Source organism: Ochotona curzoniae, unplaced genomic scaffold (genome assembly GCF_017591425.1).
Source record: "Ochotona curzoniae isolate NIBS_2020 unplaced genomic scaffold, NIBS_Ocur_1.0 contig_4148, whole genome shotgun sequence".
In the NCBI taxonomy this organism is placed as follows: domain Eukaryota; kingdom Metazoa; phylum Chordata; class Mammalia; order Lagomorpha; family Ochotonidae; genus Ochotona; species Ochotona curzoniae.
In genome coordinates this window covers 1070772-1083173 of record NW_024466146.1, presented here as the reverse complement: position 1 = coordinate 1083173, position 12402 = coordinate 1070772, and the positions used below count along the sequence as shown (strand labels likewise).

The 12402-nt window shown below is 35.1% G+C and overlaps 1 protein-coding gene across 1 annotated transcript in view; it reads right to left on the bottom strand.

Annotated features, from left to right (window-relative positions):
• Nucleotides 1-4471: 4471 nt before the first annotated feature.
• BMPR2 (bone morphogenetic protein receptor type 2) overlaps nucleotides 4472-12402 on the bottom strand; it is a 112832-nt gene continuing 104901 nt past the window's right edge. Inside the window, exon 13 of the mRNA XM_040984455.1 lies at nucleotides 4472-11562. Within this exon, the coding sequence (XP_040840389.1) occupies nucleotides 11315-11562 (248 nt within the window). The 3' untranslated portion in view covers nucleotides 4472-11314. The remainder of the gene's footprint in view (nucleotides 11563-12402) is intronic.

Genomic DNA, 12402 nt, shown 5'->3' with positions numbered 1-12402 from the left:
ACTATGGAAATGTGTAGTGATGGAGTACTGGGGTCTATCATATACAGATGTGGGGGAATAATGGAACATGCATTCCTGCATCCAGACAAAAGATGGATTCCCAATGAACTGTTGGACATGTATAGACAATGGGATGCTGGACTGTCTGACATTGTCTGTACCAACAATGTCGGGGTACACTTAAGAGACTAATAGAATTATGATTCCTTATGAAGGACTACACCATTGTAGTAAAATGGGGGAAAATCTGTTAGGAATGGGAGTTTTGGGGGGCGGGAATCCCAGCCTACATGAAATTTTACAACATAATTCAGAATTCAAAATAAAAATATATTTTAAAAAACTCACTCAGCTAAGGAGAAGTGGGAACTATGAGAAGATACAGTAGTTTTTCTTGAAAGATCTACTTATTTATTTGAAAGGAAGAGTTAGAAAGGAAAAGACAAAGAGGCAGAGCTTCGGCCAATTTAGTCCTGAGTGGCAGCAGCAGTCAGGGCTGGGCCAGTCTGAAACCAGGAGCCTGTGACTCCTTTTGGGTCTCCCATGTGGATGGCAGGGATCCAAGTCCTCAGGCTATTTTACGTTGTTTCCCAGGCACTTTAACAGTGAGATTGATGGGAAAAAAGAACAGCCGGGTCTTGAACTGGCACTCATATGGGATGCCGGTGACCCACGTGGCAACTTAACCCACTGTGATACAACACCAACCCCAGTTTTGAATTTCCATCCAACTTACCTGCAAGTGAGAGGATGTGAGTACTAAAGAACATCAACAAGTGCTATAGATAAGCCAGTTTAATACAATTATTTACTTAAAAACAAAATATTAAAAAGTGGGTGGTTCTAAGGTCCTGTATGACATTGAAATCAATTCAACAGTCTCATCTTTTCACCACCCACAATTTTAGGACATTTTGTTGTTGCTATTCTTGAAGCCAACCTGTTTTTTTTTTTTTTTTTTAAGATTCATTTATTTTTATTGAAAGGCAAATTTTACAGAAAGAAGGTTCATCAAGATCTTCCATTCATTGATTCATTCCCCAAGTGACTGCAATGGCTGGAGCTGAGCTGATCTAATGCCAGGAGCCAGGAGCTTCTTCCAGGTATCCCACACAGGTGCAGGGTCCCAAGGCTTTGGGTTGGCTTCTACTGCTTTCCCAGGCCACAAGCAGGGAGCTGTATAGGAAGTGGAACAGCTGGAACATGAACCTGGTACATGCAAGGTGAGGACTTTAGCCACCCATAAAGGTACCAGTTCAAGTCCTGGCTTCTTCATTTCTAATCTAGCTCCCTGTTTATTGTTTGGGAAAAGCAGCTAAAGGTGGCCCAAGTGCTTGGCCCCCTGTCACCCATGTGGGAGACCTAGACGAAGCTCATGGCTCAGCTCAGGCTACTATGGCCACTTGGGGATTACAGCAGTGAATGAAAGCCTTCTCTTAATGTCTCTATAACTCTTTCAAATAAATGAAATTTCTAATAAGCAAAACAAAACGAAAAATCTTAGCTCAACACAAGTTAACCTAATGTGGTATTAATTCAAACATTAAAATGACTTTCTGCTACTTATTCTGGAAAGTCTGTACTTGATCAATTACTACAGAGAGAACAGATGAAAAAAGCATTTGCACATAATTTTGAAATAAAAAATTTGAACACATGATTTAACAGGACAGAATGTTAAAACTACTCTTTATAAAGGCAGGATCCTCTGTCAGCTGCCCAGTTTCTGAGATTTTTTTTAACTTCTCTGGGGGTTTATCACTCCCTTGCCAAAAAAGGAACCTGGAAGTTTGACTTACCTAATGCTTGTCTTAACGGTTTATTAGGTCTCTTTAACCCTCACCCCATGTGCTTCCTCTTCTCCACCATCACTTATTTAATTCTGCTTCAAGCTCACATACCTCTTGCCAGGGCCACACGGATTTACATATTACTACATCTGACTCCCTGTCTCACAATCCATTCTCTTACCAATAGAGTTGTTCCGCAAGTTTTTGCTTAAATTTGTTGATTTCCAAGGTAGGTCTAACTCCTAGCAAAGTATGATAGCTCTCTCTACATCCTTCCAGTTGACATTCCCAAACCTTTTCCTACTGAATGTCCTCTTACCCAGATAGCCTCCATTCTTGGGTTTCCAGGGCTTTGTGGATGCTGCAACTCTGCATGGGGATCTTTGCTCACCTCCTGACTAGTTAGCTCCTTCTCATACTTTAAGGCAGTTACAAAAGTTATCTCAAACGGGCTTATGCCTCTGATTCAACAAGACTTGATTAACTAGTCTTGCCATATGTCTCCACAGGAGTCTGGAGTTTCACACCCACACTTTTAACGTATTTCTGTAATTTTCTCCAAATCCAGTGAGCAACTAAAGAGTAAGCTGTTTCTTTTAGTTTCTGCCACACACTGGGTGCTTTTCTTTTAAAAAATGATTTAATTACCTTTATTAGAAAGATTTACAGATAGAAGGAAAAACAGAAAGATCTTCCATCTGCTGTTTCACTCCCATATGGGCGTAAGGTCCCAAGGCTTTGGGCCATCTCCACTGCTTTTCCAGACATAAGCAGAGAGCTGGATGGGAAGTGAAGCAGTTGAGACACAAACCAGTGCCCACATGGGACGCCGATCCATGAAGGCGAAGGCTTGCCCTGTTGAGCCACAGTGACAGCCCCTATACAATGGGTGTTTAAAAAAAGATTTTTGGGGATGTCCGTCCCATAAAAGGGACAGCAGTCCGTATGGTAATTGCATTTTACTTGCAGTTGTCCTCAAACCCACAGTCTAATCACTTACCTACATAACATTCTACTCACCTATCAGCCCAAACGTCTCCACTTGGCTTCTCTTCTGGTCTATCATCTTTGACAGCAGGTTCCAAAACCTGGATCCAGCTTTCAGATTCCAGCTATCTGTTGGATATTTACTAGGTCTGTTTTATTTCCAGTTTATTTAACCTTGCTCAGTTCAAATACTGTTTTAAATCTTTCTTACCAAATCCCACCCATCCTTTTAAGGCCTAATCAACCATCATTCTCACAGCTGAAGTCTTCCTTGGCTTTCAACACATATTGAGCATATACAATTAACTGCTTATTGATGCATTAGGACAATGTGGCCTTTAATCTGAAAAAACTTTGTTGAATAAAGGAGAGGGTAAATTATTGGCTTCAGTCAGTCCTTTGCAGAGAAGATGATAGACTGGGAAAAGGGGAGGCATGGATAAATGAGTGAACTGCTTGTGTAAGTCATTATTGTGTTTCCCCCATATAACCACATGTCCTCTAAGGTACTAGGTACCACCTGGAGTATTATATAGTGTGCTCTGTTGAGAACTGCAATTATAACAGATTGTAACGTTAGGCATGCAAGTCAAAACAAAAAAGGTACCTCAAGTCTACTATTCCTAAAATAAGTAGGGTTTAAGGTGACAGTAGATCCTGTGAAAGGCTCTAGTGAAAGTTCCCTTGGTATCTAGGAATAAAGAGCCCAGCACCCTATTAAATATTTTTCCACGGATTGTCCCACAATCTCACTTTAAGATACTTAGCTAACATGCTGAATTAATCTGGAGTCAAGAATGTGTCACCTTCATAAATCCATGTACCACGTTATGGATACATTGAGCTAATAAAAAGTTGATGAGAAGCACACAATATTTGCTACCCTAAATTGCTTCATGGGGACAAGCATTTGGCCCAGCAGTTAAAGCACCATGAGAGACAACTGCAGGTCATTTGGGAGTGCCTACATTTAAGTCCGGGATCTCTTCTCCATTGTAGCTACCTGTTCATACGCACCTGGGAAGCAGCAGGCAGATGGATCAGTTACTGGGATGCTTGCTGCCCACGGCATGACCAGGACTGAGTACCTCGCTCCTCGCTTTGGCCTATCCCAAACAGCCCCTGCTGTTGTGGGCATTTGGGAGTCATCAGTGGATCAGAGTATGTCTCTCAAATAAGAAATACATGCAAAAATATATTACTTCACTTGTTTCCAGCTACCTAGTTCATTACTAAAACATTTTCATTTAGTTTCCTTTGCCACAGTGAATGAAAGCTGCATAGATCAAGCAAAATGGAATATGTGATAGAATCTCACCACTTGCTACTTCTATAGTTTTGGGCAAAGTGTTTAATTTTCCTGACTCTCAGTTTCTTATAAAAGGGGGATATCAATACATATTTTACACTGCTAATTGTATTATTATATTATATCCCACAATGTGAGAATTATCTACAATGTATGTGAAATAACCGACAAAGGGCCTGGTATATAGTAGGGGATCAGAAGTAGCAACTAATAATTTTAGTTGATTTTATACTGAGTTATGAAAGTAATTAGAAGTTAGCCTTGCTTCTCTCCTTCTAAAGAAAGTAATTAGAAGTTATTATTCTTAGAACAAAAGACTTAAAATCTCCTACTAGTACTCAGTTTCTGGTTATCTAATAAAGTAAAAAACTACAATTAATTGTCATCATTAATATGATCTTTAATAAATGGAATAGTCACCATTTTACAGCAAGCCTTTTTGTTTTTAAACCTAAAGAACTGTCTTATAGGCTCCTTCTCCAATGTCTCTGTATCAATACAATCTTTTTATTTCGGTTTATATATATCAAAGCATTTACTTACACTTATTCATAGAAAACTCTTTAGTGGCTTAATGTCAGCTTTCATAGTGGCATCCATAGATAATACAAAAGAAATTTATTTCATACTCACACTGATCCATCAAACACAACTTACACAGCATAGCAAGGTCTCAGATGGATTATACAAAAGCAAAGTAACTGAAAGTAATTTTTCATAAATTTATATATGATAGTCTATCTGAAATGTAAGAGCAAAACACACCAACAAAAGATACCCGTTAACAACAAAGAGGGTTCTGAGGAAGTGCCAATATTTTTCAGCCTTTCTTTCTCCAGAAAAGCACCCTCAGAAATGAATACTCTGCAGCTTATGTTTCTCCTGTCCATTCAGAAAAAGCATAGCAGCTACAAAACTCCATGTTTCAGCTACCACAACACCCTAAAGCTTAGTGTATTTTACATTTATTCATGTATCTTCATTTGAAAACTTATCAACAGAAAACTAAAAATGATTCCAGCTTATACAAACACTTACACAATATAATCTCTATGGAAACAAAACAATAAAGGCATATAAAAATTGCTTAAATAAATAAATGTGACCAGAAAAAGAAAAGTCACACAAGTCAAACAATTTAATGTTAAAGTGGGACCTATCTTTGAATTGCATCTTTTAGTAATTTAGTTTTTCTTACCAATAAACTTGTTTTAAAATGTTTCTTTAACATTTTAGAGGATTGGTAGAGCGCCTGCGACACACTGTTTACAAATAACTTCAACACTAGAATTCTAAATATACAGCATACCAATTTAGAGCTTGAACTTGTCTTACTCAAAGAAAAATTCTATTTGGCTTACCATACCATACATCACCTTCTCAAAATCATCCAAGCCATTCCTGAAGCTATAAACTTAATAATTTACTTTTAGAAAAAGTTTTATCAATGATTTCTTGAGAAAATTTTACTTCACATGAAACTAGCTTAAGTCCTCTTACTAAAAAACAAAATAAAATGATTTGTCCCATCATGTATAATTATTTAAGCAAAATGGTTTCAAGTGAGTGCTGTAACTCTAAGGCCTAAATTTGCTGCAACATGTAACCAATTAGTTGAGTCATTCCCTATATTCAGTAATTATAAGAACTTGGCAAGCTATTATGATGAATGAAATCTGATATTATGTCTATGTGAATTAAGTAAAATCGTAAGATGAAACACTAAATGAACTGTGCAACCAACACTTAAAAATTTCAACCAGATCTAACTGCTCTCAGTTGAACTTTTTCAACGCACTAAGAGATGAAAGGGGCCCTGAGTTTTTAAGTAACATTGTATCTATAGAGTGAATATAAAACATTAAGATGTTTCTGAAATCTCAAAGTATACATAAAATGGAAAAAACTTCACATGTGGTGCTTTAAAATTTGGGGGAGAGAAAAATCAAGCTGTAGCTTTAAATTTAATAGTCTGCTTTAAAATTTCATCATAAACTGGATGCCCTGTTTATGTGATTTAGTTCTAAAGAGTCCTTCTATCTAAATTCGCACTTGCATTTCAAATTAAGTTTTAAAAATGAATGAGCATGTTTACAATGTTCAATAGTAATACTAACATCATAGTAAAAAAGAATTAGAATTTTTAAGATATCATAGGTTTATTTGGGGTGTAATTTTGTCATACAGCATAAATTCCTCTGAAATATTTCCTTTCAAAAGCATCTGTGATGATCCAAACTTCTAACTTCTCTTTATGTGGACATTCAACTTTTAACAGTCACTGAAAACTTAAAGTTGTTCTAGTCCAGGCTATGTTGCAAACAGTAAGTATTTCAAAAGTGGTCTACAAAATTGTTCATAGATAATTTTTCTTTATTATACAGCTTGCTTTTGATAATTAATCTTGCATTTAGTGTTAATATTGGTTACAAAGAAATATGTAAGACATTGTGGCTCAATCATAACACTAAGCTCCTGCAATATAGGTTAAAATTTCTAATGGTGATGATGTACAATCCTGTGTGCATGACTTTTTCATTATCATAAAACTCAACAATTTAATAGAAAATGTTAGATAATACAAAAATTAAATGCTGCTTGCCGGTAGTTTGATAGCTGAATCCAAGGTCAAACAATAACATCTTAACTCTCAATTCTATCAAACTATTGAACTATTACTTAACTGGAATAATGAATATAACATATTTTTAAGTTTTCTTAAATATAAATAAAGCCATTAAAATAGGACTGGGAAGAAAAAGATGGAAGGAACTAAAGTGTTTTTCTCTGTAGAACTGAGACTCAGACGTTAGCCAAGAACCCTGAAGAATGACAGACAGGGACAATGATTCCCCTTTTTTCCTACTAGGTAATAGGAACAGAACAAATATGAAAACTTCCTGACACACAAGACTGCAAGTCAGATAACTGAGGAGCAGTGCAGGTTAAGTCATAAACCATGAGGTGATTTAAGGAAAGTAATGGATAGGCACACTAGAGTACCCTGTGTTTTCTTTTTGACCTTGAAACTTGTAAAAATGGCTTCTTCTGATACTAACTTTTGTATAACTGTCTCAAACAATGATTTGCCAGATTTACTTAAGAATGAAAGATCGTTTTGGGTAAAATTTTGCATAGTTTGTAGCTAAAAGTTAAAATGCAATTTTGCTGAAGAGTGCACTGTCAGTAAATTGCACAGATCTTTATAAATATCCCACTCTGCAAGAGACTCCTGCAGTGTAAGGGAGTCACACAATTCTGAGAATGACTGGTCTAGATAATCAACTAACATGTGTGAACCAATTCTAACTTTAAGGAGTTATCTGGGAAGAGAAAATATTACATAAAGCAATCCATGAATAGCTACATAATAACCTGCTTATAACTGGCACTAAGTTCAACATAAATTTATAAAATGTTGTATAGAACTATAATGTAATATCAAGGATTAGGAGCTAATGGTCTCCAATGAAATATTCATGTCCATAAGTTCAAAAAAACATTGAAAAACTTTTCAAGAGGGAGATATGCTATAGCCAACTAGGTACTGCAGCTGGCATTAGAGCCAAAGTAAAAAAACACTGTAAAAATATCTGCTAAATTTTTAAATAATTTCCACTGAAACACTTATGTTTCTTCCTAATTATGTTTACATTAAAAACGAATGTACGTTTTCTGGAACAAGTGGGTACATGTAAGGAAGCTACACTAAAATGCTTTGGAAAATGGACATTATCCATGTCTTTCCTGCATCCTACATTTCTGGGTTAGTACATTTTCTAAAATTACTAAAACAAAAATTTGAAAATTGAGTCAAGGATGGATGAGAATGCAATTTAATGTTTATTCCTCTGACTCTAGTATGGAATCAAATCAGGGAAAAAAAAGTTTCTATTTCTAAAAGCTATCTTCCCTTCTCCCTTAAGACTTATTTTACCTTCATTTTTGCAATATAAAAATGTTAGAGGAATGAAGTGAGATGATTTTAAGGGCTATGATGATAAATGTAGGACTCAATTTTGTCTTGATTTAGTAATTGTATCTCAAGTAACAGTAAGTACAGCACACATCTTATGTTTGCCTAACTTAAAATATCATTAAGGTATCTGGTTTGGCTTACATACCAAATACAACTGTGGTAATGCATGACTGAATCGCTTACAGAATGCCAGTACATCACACATCCATCCTATCACGCAGTATGTCGGCAGTGTAGGGTGGATAAAAAAATGTGGAAAAGGGTGCATCTAGATTAAAATCCCAGGTTTGTTTATTACTAGATGTAGCCCTTGGCAAGTAACTTAGCCTCTCTTAATAATTTATAAACTGAGAGAATTAGCTGTAACTCCCATATGGCTGAAAGAAATAGCACATGCATAACCAAGCATTCAATATGTACCTTCCTACAACTTTCTACATAAAGTGTTCTTTTCCAATTATGCATTTATAAAAAGTTTTTAGAATTAACTATAATTGTTTTCAAAACATAATGCAAATTAAACCTGTTCAGTGATCGAAATGTACTTAATTAGGATTTTGTTAAGAAACTAATATTAGTCTTTGGTGACCTATTTTAAAGTTGGCTATATGAAGTTTACTACCCAGTGACATTAATTTCAGAATTTTTAGCTGACTAGCTTTTTATTCAGAAAAAATCAAATGCTTTTTTATATGTAAAATTTTATGATTAGTGGTTAGATATCACTTTTGGAAATATTTGTTTTCAGATGAATAAAGTTAGCATGTGAGTAATTCAAGTCATTAAAGCGATTTTGCTTGCACATAACACTTTAAAAGTCTTATGTGTATTAATTAAGATTATCAATAATTTTTTACTTTTCCCATTTTTCAGGGTCTACTTTCAAAAACTGGGGAAGGCAAATTATTTGTTTTAAATATGTTTGCATAAAACTGGAAACTACACAGGTTTTCTAATCCGGTATATTAATTTTTAAAGCATTATATTATGAAACATGTTAAAATGGTGGAAAACTTACAATCAACTGGCCCAAATACAAAATACAGCATAACATGTAACCTAATGCTTCTGGCAGGAAAAGATCAGTTAGACCTCAAATGCTGCAAACTGGAGAAAGAACAATTTATTTTGATTCAAAGTTGTCCTGTAAAGCCTTGAAAAGTGTATCGTGAAATGCATTTGAAAGACATCTTAAAAAGAGAGAACTAGGTGAATATTTACTGGAGGAAGAAGCAAACAATTTATTATATAGATAAAAAATGATAATTATATGAGAAGAAGCACATGGCAAGAATATAGTGAGGATATGAATCAAGAGAACGGTAATAAAACATAAAAGATGGAAATCCAGGGCATTAGTAAAATAATCTTAATTATAATGATTGAGAACCATGTTCAGCAATCCAGCTGGATAAATAAAAAGTGCTATCATACACTAATTCATAAGATAATAGAAGGCAGCACGTAAAGGAAGCATTTTTAGAACAATAAACTAGGAAATTTAGGAATAGCTGGAAATTTACCTTACTGGTAAAGTCACAGCAAAATGAGTGAGAAAACATTACTCATGATACAAAAATCTAAATCAAGAATTTGGGAGTGTGTGTCTTACTGCTAACTTTTTTTTCCTTCCCAAGAAATCTCTCATCAAAAAAATGTCTAGTAAGTATTCTGAGAAAAAAAGTGAGATGATCATATTTGCAAACTGACAGAAAATAATTTGTGCTTAGAGTTTAGGAAAGAAGCCTTATTTGAGAAAAAGTGCTTTATTATTTTTTTTAAAAAAGCATGCTGAGGTTGTTTTGGAGAAGATGATTAACAATGAAAGAAGCAAAACAAAGCTTTTAAAAACAATATGATTTCAAGGACATGTTATCACTAAAAAGTGTCCTCTAATATAAATAAGTGTTCTTCACATATCAAAGGTCATGTGAAGAACTGGCACAAAGGAGAAATTATGAAAACAAGATTAGCAAAGAAACACAGAACTTAGAAAAGTCAAGTCTCACTCTGCTGGATCAGGGCAGGTTTGGCAGCGATGCTTTCTCCCGGGGAGATCTGGCGGGCCAGTTGAGTGGTTTTTCCACAGTGTTTTAGGTCATGGGAAGAGGAGTCATCTTCCGACAAAGTCACTTTGTCTTAGGAACATCATAAAAGATACTGCAGGATGAATACTAGGAACTACTTCAGAAATGATAATAAACAAGAAATGTAATTTTATTTGAGTCAAAGATGGCCTATTCAGACAGCTGTAATACTACACTGCTTTAACCATCAACCTATTAAAAAATTTTATCAGTACAGCTTTGTTTTTGGATAAAAATGAATATGGAACATGAACATATATATATATAAATAAAATAAAATGGAAAATAAGACTGATAGTTTATTTCCTATATTTTGTTCTATGCTCTTACACACTTCTAAAACCAGAACCAAATATTAAAAAAAAAAAAAAAAAGCTTAGAATTTGGAAGGTAAAAAGAAATGGCATTTTCAAATTAGATTTTTGTAGTTCCTTTTTTCGAGCCCTTTGAAATTATATTTCTGCATTCTCCATGCTAAGGAGAGAGAAAGCAAGAAATAACGCTTTCTCCTGTGCAAAATTCACTGTCAAGAACTGACCCACAAAAAGTATGGGAGATGGGGAAGAAAGGCGTTCATCTTATGGAAGAATGTGTAACCCATTGGGAAGAGAGCTTACAAGAAAGCTTATTTGTGGCCTACAGACTATTGCACATTCAAACAAAACACAAGAGAAAAGAACATCCAACAGAGAGTATGTTCAGGAACATATCAACACACAGACTAGCTTGTGCCCAGAAATAAAACATGAATATCAGACACCACTGCAGTCAAACCTGTCTTAATTTGCTTCTGTTTTAATGACCTCTAGACACTGGTCCAAACTGATTATCAGCAATATGTTGTTTTTGCTTTTTTTTTCTTAAAAAAATATTTTGAGACCACTTTTGATACACACACATATAATTCTGTGGTCATAACAGACAAATATAACTTTAGCAAGACTAAACAAAAGTGCAAAAATTAAAAAAAAACAAAATTAAAAAATATGGAAGCATAAGCTAAATTTTTCTGCATAGCTGAAATCTATTTAAAGCAAGTCCTGGTTGCAGGATCAGGAAGGGGGTACTGACAAGGGGACAAAGCAGTTTTTTTTTTTTAAATATCTTCTGCATGTTTAAATGATGCAAAAAAATAATTTCACTCCGTAGGCTTGAGAACATTTCACAGACAGTTCATTCCTATATCTTTAGACACCATGGTTGTGGCAGTGCCTCCCTCTGCAAGGTAAACAGCAGTGCTGGATTTGGAATGAACTGCCCTGTCGTTGCCATTGTTGTTGACCTCACAGTCCAGTGGTTCAGTGGAGATGACCCAGGTGGAGGGACGCCACCGCTTCAGCGAATAGGGAGTTTTCACACGTTTCTTGATCTTTTCACCAGATCCTGATTTGCCATCTTGTGTTGACTCACCTATGAAAACAAAAGCACAGAAAAATGAATGATTTCTGAAGAAACTGGTGAAAAGTAAAGGGTTAGGGCTGCAACTCACAAACAGATCAAATCAAAGTGTTCATGGATGTTTCTTAAAGTCACGAAAACAGGCAATGTTTTTTTCTTGGCAACAACCACCTTATTTTTGAGATTTTTCTTTAGAATTTGTTTATCTTTTATGTAGGCAGTGAAAAGCTTTGAGATTCTTTAAGACAAATATTTTCATAACTTATTGAATTATTCCACAGGGTCAAGAAAGAGACAGAAAAAAAATTCAAAAGATAAAAATCACTGGAGAAAATTCTAAGCTTCCAACTATACTTTCAAATCCTTTGGTTTTGGTAGAAAACTTATTTTGGTAAAATGTATTGAATCATTCCAGCTAGCAGTGAATCAAACTTTAAATACATACAATATTTTTATGGGAGGGTAAGACAGCAATATTATAGTACAAATTTTCTAGTAATTCCTTCTTTTCATACAAAGCCTTGTAATAGGAGTAAGTTAACTACTAGTCCACAATACAAGCCACTCAAGCAAAGCCCCTCTCTTCAGGTCATCTTGTAAGTCCTTGACAACCAAACAACCTAACTTTCTCTCCTATGTACTATATAACATAGAGACTTTTATGTAATGATGACTGTTACAGATTTGGGGAGGCTTGATTTTCCTGTATTGTAACTCTCTTAGGGACAGAAATCAAACATCACTTTGTTTATGTTGCTAAGAGCCCATAGCACAATGCTATAGGTATGAGAGACTCAACATGTAACTCTCCCACTAAGAAACTGAGCACAACTTTGTAGTTTCTTTATAGAA